Source organism: Acanthisitta chloris, unplaced genomic scaffold (genome assembly GCF_000695815.1).
Source record: "Acanthisitta chloris isolate BGI_N310 unplaced genomic scaffold, ASM69581v1 scaffold20903, whole genome shotgun sequence".
NCBI lineage: Eukaryota > Metazoa > Chordata > Aves > Passeriformes > Acanthisittidae > Acanthisitta > Acanthisitta chloris.
Genome location: NW_008664532.1, coordinates 51045 through 61428, shown reverse-complemented (window position 1 = coordinate 61428; position 10384 = coordinate 51045). Strand labels below are relative to the sequence as shown.

Below are 10384 nucleotides of genomic sequence, written 5' to 3'. Positions count from 1 at the left end.
CCTACACCGAGATGGCTCAGCCAAAATGCTGTGTGATACTGGGGACCAGTCTCTGGTCTCTTGCCCTCTACAACTCCTAAAGGAGTCTTTTAGCAGAGGGAGAAATGTGATCCAGCTTAGAATTAGAGGATATCCAAACTATTTTACATAGAAGGATCTCAAGATCTGAAGATTATCTAGTGCTTTTAATGAGATGTGTATGCGCCAGTATCTGCCTCTTGCAGCAGTTTTTGGGAGCTCCAGCACTCCCTTGTACATGTCTGGGAGTATTTTATGGCTTCTTCATGATTTGGTCTATCTAACAGCTGCTGCAGACAATTTGTTAAACTACTTTTATTGTATAAACAATCCTCCTTGCTTTATGAGCCAGTATTTTAGAGTTTGTATGTTATTTCCAAGCAAAATCTCTTATCTGAGAGTTCAGTGTGGGCCAGAACTGTGACTGTCCTCCCTCCTGGTAGCCCTAGTGAATGGTTTTCAGGTGCTGATATTGCATTGACTCTGTGGCTTAGGAAAGCTAGAGGAAAATTAGGAGAGGAGAGGGATGGGCCAGGTGTTTTAACTCCTGTGGGGTACTGGGATAGTCACATTCAGCATCCAACTGTATCACGGACTTCTGTGAGTCTGGGCAAATCTGGGCAATGCACAACAGGGAACCTGTTAAATCATCTGCCTCTGTGTTTGCATGTGGTAGTGATTGTCGACAGGCTGAAACTGGTTTTCCTCAAAATACTGTGTTTCAGCCACATTGGCTGGAGTCTGCTCTCAAACATGCATTGCCTGGAAGGATTTCCAAATGTCTGCAGGCTTATACATTCTGTGTAACAAACACTAAAGGGAATTTGGCTCTGCCTGTGCTATCAGGAACAGCAGCTTTTATCCCAAGCTCAGTCAGTAAGGACAGCAAGGCCTGCCATTTTCCTCAGAGAAGGCAATTATAACACCCTATCTGTGAGGGGCTCCTGCTTTCCTTTCCAACCTTTTGCACCTGTCCTGCCTTCCCCCATACCTGAGCCACTTCCAGATGTGTGGCAATGTCTGATTTCCTATGTCTAGACATTGGGCAGTTCTCCCTGATGCTCTGGTGCTTGTGTCTGCTCTAGATGACGAGAGCTCCCCAAGGAGAGAAGAACAGCCGGAGAGGTTTTGACGAAAAGGCTTACTTGTCTGCAAAGCTGCTGAAGGCTGGAGAAGACCCCTACCGCCAGCACGCTTTTAACCAGCTGGAGAGCGACAGGCTCAGCAGCGACCGACCCATTCGGGACACCAGGCACTACAGGTCAGTTTTGAAGTACAAACTCTGTCCTTTTCCTCTGTGACGCTATAGTAATGCTGAAATCTTGGGAAGATTTCCCCCAATAGCAGATACACCAGCCTCTTCTGCTTTTCCTCTTCCTGATTCCTTAATACATTTTGTATGCATTACATCATGAAGTTATTTTGAAACAATAATTAATATGGTATGCCTCATGTCTGGTCTCAGGTTTTCTGCTTTAGTCTTTACCAAGTATATGTTTTAAAATTGCTGTATGAAGTTGCTGTCCCCTTAATAAAATATTCTAATGGAAAAAATCGTAAACCAGAACAATTGAATGTTCAATTGTATTCCCTCCCAGGATCTATTCAGTCTATGTGTGGCCTTGAGTTGTTAAAAACACTAGCCACAACTTCAGGTATGGGATCTTCATCAGACAAGGAGTTAGTGCAGACTGACCGCTGTTTGGCACTTGCTGGAAGTTAAGAAGGCACACACTTTGGAGGAGAAGGTCAGCCCTAGTCTGCCAGGCTTATCATCTGCCAGAACTGGATTCAGTATTCACATCTGTGAGTTGTTCTCACAGAATCCTTGTTCTCCGCAGGGTATGAGCTGCCCTGGTGCAAGCTGATCCTGAGTTAATCCTGAGTGTGAGAATGTATGCATGTACCTAACACTACAAAGTCAGATGAGAGGATGGAAGGAATTGCTTTTCACTGCCAGCTGAGCTATTAGTATTGAACCTCAGCAACTCCCCAGCACAGATCACAGCACTAGCTAGTGTTTTCCCTCTGTAAAGCACAATGTCCGGGTCTGAAGGTCTTTATACAGTGATGCCTGGCTGTACCAGCTCCAAGCATCCTTAGCATGTGCATGTCTTATGCTTGAATAAACAAGATTTTATGAGAATCACAGTTGAATCCAGGGACAAGAGTCCTCAATGTTGAGACTTTGTTCACCATAAAACCCACATGCCCTTCTTAGTGTGCAGCTTTGTGGGCTTAGGTACCACAGCCTCAAAACTTTGCCATTCAACAGGCACAGTTCTTTTTGAGTTCTGCCAACCTTGGTGCAAGTGCTGCTACTCAACTGTGCTGTTTCTGATTTTAGCATTTTATTCTCCTCTTTTGAGATTCTAGGTACATTGATGCAGTGGCTGCTGCTGGATGATGTTTGGTTTACACTTCTGCTCTCCTGTGTTGCAGGTGCACTTCTGTACGCTATGACACTGACTTGCCAGCTACTAGTCTCATCATCACCTTCCACAATGAGGCACGATCTACCCTGCTCCGCACAGTGAAGAGGTGAGCACAGCAAGGGGTGCTGGGCCTGGACAGTGGAGAATTAGGCATTTTCCAGCAGTTAGACAAGCAGGGTGGCTGCAGTTCCTCAAGTGCTAGTGTTCTATCCTCAAGCTGGCCCCCTAAGACAGTCCAGAGGCTTGTTTTGGCAATGTGGGCATATCTTCAAATACAGAGCATATCTGCAGTTAGCCACTGTATTGCCCCTATGAGGGGAATCATGAGCAGCAATCTGCTGGGACTCCATCTGCAGGTGGGAACAGTCTGTATGAGCTTGGTTTGGAAGAATGAGGGGGAACCAAAGAGAGCACTGCATGTTGCTAGCTGCAGTTGAGGGATGGGACTTGTGAGGGACTGTTATAGGATCTGAGACTGGCTCAGTACAGGCAGGAGCACAGCTTGCATGTCTTTCAAGCAGAAGATGATGTACAAATCTCGTGGCTACCAAGCCCTTCTGGTCTGGGCAGGTGCTCAGAGTCACTTGCTGCTGAACAGTTGCTGAACCTTATGGCCCATCATATCCTCCCTGGGGCTTTGTGCACAGACCCTGATGAGCCTGCAGGACATTTGCTCTCTTGTACCTGTGTCTCCTCATATTTAAATGTCAGCAGTGGCCAAATCTAACGAAGTAAATAGGTGGCACAGGGCCTGTCAGCATCCCAAAGTAGAAGGAAGCATGCAGTCATCTGTACCACAAAGCAATGTTCCACCTGCTCCTTCACCCCCCTTTTCCATCACCCCCGCAGAACCCAGGGAGGCTCTTTTCCTTTTAATTTTTACAGAAAAGAGTGCCCTCTGCCCTCTCTGCTTATCAAGCAGTTTCTCAAAGGGTCTCTGAAGCCCCCAAGCAAGTCCAGGAAGAGCCTATGGAGGCTGAAGGAAGAGTGAATTGTCTGTGTAGAAGGTTGAGCTGATGGTATCACTAACAGGAATGCATTATTCATCATTGCCACTTCTTCTTCTGACAGGTCCTGTGGACTTAGAGAAGTATGCTATGTGCATAAATAACAGGCTTTTTCAAGTTGGCCTCATGGCTAGAAAGCTGGGTTTCTGTCTGGCAGGTTTGGTGCTACTGTGTTTCCAGAGACCTGTCTATATTTTGTCTTATTACTTCTATCATTTCCTTTTCATTTGAACCATAAAATGAGTTCTACGGAGTCACTGTTCAGAAAATAAGCAAACTTGCTAGGAACCATGGTGATACTAGGGCAACAGGACGAGATTTCTGCCAATTCCGTCATAGGTCAGACAGTAAGTGGTTAGGTGCTCGGAAACCATGGTAATAGGATCCTTAAGAAAATTTCAAGGCAGCCAATCAAATAGCCAGATGCCACAATAGTTAAAATGAAGAGAAGGTGATACTCAGAACAGTATTACATAGAGAAATTGATATCCAGATCCTATGAAGTGATGTGTACTAATGAGCAGGTGAGCATCACCGATGCCCTAACAGGCCAGGCTTTCTCAAAGCAAGGTCAACTGGAGTAGGTTGGTCAGGGTAGTGCCTGGTCAGTTTTTAGTATCTTTGAGGATGAGGACTCGGCAAACTCTCGGACCATTCTCCTCTCAAAGCTAAACAACCCCAGATCCTTCAACCTCACCTGATATATGTGATGCTCCGGTCCCTTAATTATCCTAGTGGTCCTTCACTGGGCCTGTTTCAGCATGTCCCACTTTTTCTTGTCCTGGGAAGCCCAGAACTGGACACAGCACTCAAGGTACGGTATTAGCAGTCTCTCAGGTGTGGTCTGCTGCAACTAAGAGCACCCAACAAAGACCCAGAAAAAATGGATGACCCATCTGTTCAAATTGGTCCCTGTAGTTCTGCTGCCACTGGAGGAGTGCTGTTGTGAGGAGCTAGCTGCACTCTGCTGTGAATCCTGGGGTGGGTGGCATTTCCTTCTAGACCTCTGGCTACAGCTGGAATCTTCATTGCCAGATGGTATACAGCTAGTGCATGTGATTGATTTACTCCTTGCTTAAATCAGCACCAGAAGTGTCAATAATTTATCCCTGTCTAATGAGGGATCCTGAAGGCTGAGTTCTTCTTGGGCTCTGCAGAATTTACAGTGTCACACAACCAAACATTGTCTAGTAGCCTTGCCTTTGAGGTACTGGAGGTTTGACAACCGTACACAGAGGTAAAGACTCACGTCATGGCTGCACTGTTAGAAGAGGCATAGAGCTAAGTCCCATTTGCAGGTTGACACTGATGTTTTGGAGGGAGTTGAAGACTTCACAGTGCTCTTTGGGGTCTCTTCTGTAACCCAAGAGTCCTGTCTTTCAGCAAAACTCATCTGAATGTGCCAGGCTGAATTAATTACTGCTGTGAGTATAATTGTTCCTCAATTCACATACACAGTGCACCGATACTATGTAATTACTTTGCATCCCTAGCACTTTGGGGTAAGTCAAGTATCGGGAACATGACTGTTCTGTTCTGTTGGGTTTATGACCTGGCTGTGAGTCTGCAGAGGATCACAGTGATATTAAGCAACAGGAAGCATAAAATTGCACTGCCTGCTTACCTGCTGACTAGTCAGGCTTTCAGCCTGTCATTATTTCTATATCCATAAGAGCTTTCTTAAGCCAGGTAGAGCATGATTATTTAGATAATTAGAATGAACCATTTGAGATGCACCTGGTGAAAGTTAAATATGACTCCACTGTTATTATGGGCCTTTTCCCAAGTTCAGTTATCATAATTACACTGTGGTGATGCTGTAAGAGAAGCAGGGGTGAAAGAGGACAACTGATGGAACTGAGCAGCACTAAAAGCAAAATTTTCTGTCTGAAAACATTTTTAGAGGCCTAATCTTTAGAGGTGAGATCTTTGCAAGCCTGGCTGTTGAATGCCCGAATTTGGGAAATTCTAGGAAGAAACACATGAAAAGGGTACTGGGATTGAACTGATCTTAAATTAAAACTAGAGGGAGCCTAAATGTTCTACCCTGAGCCAGGTACTCTCTTACTGTGTTATTCCAATGGCTCTGCAAGGTAACTTGGCAAAGTGGCAATGCTGGTACCAAAAGGTCTTGGGAAGTGACTCAGGAATGAGACTCCTGCATTACAATTTATTTCAGGATGATCTAAACATGCCAGTTCTGGGGTCCAGATCAAGATCTGCAGACCATTTTTGCTTACCCTACCTGCATGTGTGCACACATGGACTTGCACAAACACCTCTGGCAGCTCAGCAGTTGCCAAGCTCTTCTTGCTGTCCCTGGGATCTCTGCTGCTGGTTGGAAGCAACAGGAATGATGTGTTATTGTTGCCCCTTGAGGATGGGAGAAATGTTTGTGTATGAAGCAGAGGGGGAAACAGAGGAGTGACTATGGGAAGGAATAACTTTCTCCTTCCAGCACCCTGTTGCTTGTTCCTCCTGGTCTCCGGAGGCACCATGGAGAAGGCATGCTTGCCTTCTGCTGTGGGCTCCAGCCATCTTCCCCCTCTGCTCTAGGTAAAGGCAACAGGCAGATGGAGCTGCTGCCCAGCCTGCAAGCTGCTAAAGGGACCAGGCCAGCACACCAATAGGCCATGCTGCCCCAAATCCAACTGGTCCCATGCGTGGAGTCCTTCAGACAAATTTTGTTCTTTTGTTTTCAGTGTAGATGAAGACAACTGGCTAAAAATATCCAGCAAGAGACTGGGAAGAGGAGTAGGGAAAAAAATGGGAAATGGACTATCAGACAGAACCTGTGAACATGCCAGTTGAAATGGCTCGTTGATGACATCCTCAGTCCCTCAGGAGATATGTGTCAGTCAAGAGCTGCTTGCCTGCTTGATCTCTCTTCCTTGGCAGGACAGAGCTGTCACTCTCAAACCAGTTACTTGCTTGGCATCCTGTTCTCCTTCAGAAACAACTGTCACTCAGAAGGCATTTTGCATGATTGATGTGTATGCATGATTAGTCATTAAGCAATACCATCACTTCTGTGGTGACCATTCTTGCAGAATGGAAAATCAACTGCTTTGTTGCTTGGTCCCTTTCTCTCTCTTTCTGGTATCAGCCAATATTGCAGGGACTGATTGTTTTTGGTGCAAATGTAAAAGTGAATAGTCAGGCTGTAAGTCGATGGACTTGAACAGCTGTCAGTGGTTCAGTGCCTCTGCAGAGTCTGTATGAATTCTGATTAAAAGGGTGCTGTTGTAATGCTGGAGCATTTGGTGTAGCATCTCATTACAATGACAATTTCAATAATGGCAGAAGAGGAGATTATTTTAGGGCAGAGGGAAAAAAATTCTCTTCTGATAACATCCAGAATAAACAAGATTATCTGTGAGCTGATGAGGGATGGACAGATCATCAGAGAAGAGAAACTCATTGGCAATGCTGATGTCATGTCATGCAAGAGAGCAAGGACACTGGTACTGAAAGAAGAAGGAAGCTGTGAGGAAAGACAGAGTTGGTAGGGAATCCATGAGATGAGGGGAGAGCAGTCTGTTTCTGCTGTAAAAGGCAATTGTCATTTGGATTTTGGAATTCTAGTAATACGTTTTGTGCCTAAAAGTAATTGATTGTCATGCCAGTCTCTGCACCTCACTGAAGGGAAATGCTAGGATTACTGCATTCCCTGTTAAAATGACAGGCAAGACAAAGTGCAAAGAAGATTAAGCACCTTTCCCAAGGATCCACAGCAAATTATTGCAGAGCTGAGAAAAGAACTGGGCATTGAACAATGAGCTGTGAACTCCTCAAGAGTGTGTTCTCTCTACTAGGGAATCAGTGGACAGGTGAGAAAGAGAGAACAAAATGTTTGTGCTTTCTTTCCCAGTTATGTTGAGTTGAAAGGCCTGAAACTTGTGGGGAAAATGTGAGCATTGCCAATAGTCAGGCTAGTAGGAGCTGGAGAATACCATTTCACAGCCATTATACTGCAGGATGCAGTCTGTCTGGATTGTTTGCATTGGGGTTGCACAGACAGGAATTTCAGTGCAGGGCAACACTGTCTGTAAAATATGCAGATGATGGCTGTGCTGGGAGAAGCTGCACTTAGAATGGCAGAGGAACATCCCCTCACCTCCTACTAGAGGATCCAGAGAGGTATGAGCCAAGAGAAGTGAATGAGATTCAGCTTTGAATGAGATTCAAACTCAGTCATCTAGGGACAAGTAAGCTCAAAATACAAACTATCAGAGGTATATAAAGCAGCATAGATCTGAAACAGAGTGAAATGTGATACTGAGCTTCAGAACAGTCAGGATTTTGCTGTGTGAAACAGCAGAAAACTCTCCCAAACCGAGGAAACTTTGGCTTTGTGTGCAAAGCCATCAGTGATGTTACTTAGCAAGACAGTAATTTATTTCTCTACTGCTCCATTCCTGGTAGTGTGGGATTGCTCTTCTTGTCTGTTTCCTCTATAAAACAGAAAAGCCCCCAAAAGAGAAAATAAAGCATCAGTCTTTCACAGAATTGCTCAAAATCCTAAGATCAAGTGCCACTGAAATGAGATGGGTTGCTAGATCTAGGAGGACAGTGTTAAACCCTTGGTTTTAATATTACAGTTTGCATAACTGTCCTATTCACTCGGGTGTCTAAGCATTACTGAGCAATCTTGTTGAAGTTAATAAGGACCTGTCTGTGCATAGAGGCATTGGAGGAGTCCTGAAGGGAGAATACACTGTGCAATGGTAGTGAAGCCAGGAGAGAGGCTTGAAGAAGTTCATGGAGAATGAGTTCAAGCATTTTAAACAAGTGACAAAAGTCAGAATCAAACTGCTGAGACTCCAGGGTACCAGTGTGCTTTGACCTCTGAGGAGGACAGAAGCTCTTCTCTCTCCTCCTTGTGTGTGAAAGCCCCTGTGTCCTGCAGGTGCAGACTCACTGCAGTCCCAAGGGTATTACAGGGTATGGTGCAACCAGCCTGAGGAAAGGGGGTACTCTTAGCAACCGTGGGGCTGGTTTGAAAGAAAAACAAGTAACAAGCAAAAGAGGAAAAGAAGTACTAGATCCAGAATATTGCCAGGGCAATATTGGCAATATTCCCTTCCAAAGAAGGGAATCAGTGAGAAAGGCTGAGCAGGTCTCATCTGTGGCATTGACACAGAGCTCCTTGCTGGGGAATCTGGCAGCTTTGCCCAGAGCCTGGCAAATGGGAATGGCCATTGGGCTTCCTTGGGGCAGGTGGTGCTCTCCATTTCACCTCTCTGTGTAGAGACAGAGAGCTTGCTGCAGCATCCTTTGCGAGCTGCCTGGGACTGCAAGACCTGCAGTCAGCTTCCTGGCTGTGGATCCATGTAAGGTCCGTCTGGGATCCCATAGTTCTCTGGGATGTTCCCACTTGCAGTTTAGTTCCTGCCAATGAGCCCTGCTACATGGGCAAGGTCACCTCTACCACTTTACTGGAGTTTGGAATTCCTCTGTAATGCATAGCATAGCAGATTTCTATCAGTCCTACAGCAGCTCACAAAGAGTGTCTTTTTCCTCCCTGGGTCCCTGCAGTGTCCTGAACCGCACCCCTCCCAGCCTCATCCAGGAGATCCTTTTGGTAGATGACTTCAGCTCGGATCGTAAGTATGGACTTAATTCCTTTGCACTTACTTCTTCCCTTCTGTTTTCTCACTTTCTGTTTGCTCTGTTCAGACTCACAAGATTCCCCTTGTCTGTAGCCAAGAGAAAAAGAGAGGAAGTTTTTCTGTGTTTAATGCCCATGCATGGCAGAAGCCAGAGCTTCTTCCTCTCCTTTCTTTGGGTCTTCCTTTTCTATCAGCTTGGCAGTTTTGGCTAGGATGCCAGAGATCTCTGTCTAGTTTCATTATGCACCATTTGGTGAGCTGTTTAGCACAGATATATATGCAGCAATGGTATATGTGAGCAGAGCAGGTAATTACAGACCAAAAGAAAACAAGGGGATGCAGTGGAGCCTACAGAAAATTGCTGCCTGGAGTCCTGCAGGCAGACGGGTGAGACTGCCTGCCTGCCTCCATGTGTCTGGGATCTCAGGTGTCCCAGTGGGAAGCTGTGGAAGGGTTATTGCATTGGGCATCACCATACCTTCTTCAGCGGCTTGGAACAGGGATGAAATGTCTACTGCAGGAGTTCCACCAGACCTGCAGACTGAAGGCTAGGGACTCTATCCATCTGTACAGTTGCTCTTGCTCCTGGCTGTTGTGTAGTAGTGGTGAGGTGGTGGGGATAGAAGACTTCTTGCTTCTCCCATGGTGTGTGCTAGATTCAAGGACAATCTAGTTCTGTACCATTTATAATAATTGATAATTGCTCCTTCAGAACACTTTACAGATAGCTGAGAATGCCCACCTTGCCTGCTGAGGTAAGGAAGCATTGCTCTTTTGAATTTGGAGCTAAATACTTATGTAGCTTTGGCCAATAAGACCCATTTCTAAAGGTGGATGCTGAAATGAGGGATTTAAGTTTCTGAGGGCCTTACAGTGTGATTTGAATAAGTACTGAACTGTGCCCAGCTGTTGAAGTTTGGTGTTTCTGAGCACTTTCAACAAACAGTCCTAGGTGTTCCGCATTCAGCACCCAACAATTCAATCCTCAGATCCAGATCAACAATGATGGATTTATGGTACCCATTCTGCACAGGACTAAACCAGAAACTCCCATTTAGGCTCCTAGATAAATAGAAAGATTTTTGGAAAGCTCCATCCTATGACAGCTCTCATTTTCTCACTGACAGCTGGATATTTGTGGATATAGCTACTCTCCTGAGACACTTTAGCACATGTTTGAGGTCTAACACTGCTTTAATATCCACCTCAGTTTCTCCAAAGATACTGAGAGTCTGTCAGCTCTGGCAAGGAGCTACAGGCAGAGTGATGTGCTCCACTCCTGGAGAGTGAATGACTTAATAAGAATTATCAT

At 45.4% G+C, this 10384-nt stretch overlaps 1 protein-coding gene across 1 annotated transcript in view; it reads left to right on the top strand.

Annotated features, from left to right (window-relative positions):
- The first annotated feature begins 1103 nt into the window (after positions 1-1103).
- GALNT16 (polypeptide N-acetylgalactosaminyltransferase 16) overlaps positions 1104-10384 on the top strand; it is a 32693-nt gene continuing 23412 nt past the window's right edge. The window contains exons 1-3 of the mRNA XM_009071400.1: positions 1104-1279; positions 2461-2559; positions 8999-9066. Of these exons, the coding sequence (XP_009069648.1) occupies positions 1104-1279; positions 2461-2559; positions 8999-9066 (343 nt within the window). The remainder of the gene's footprint in view (positions 1280-2460; positions 2560-8998; positions 9067-10384) is intronic.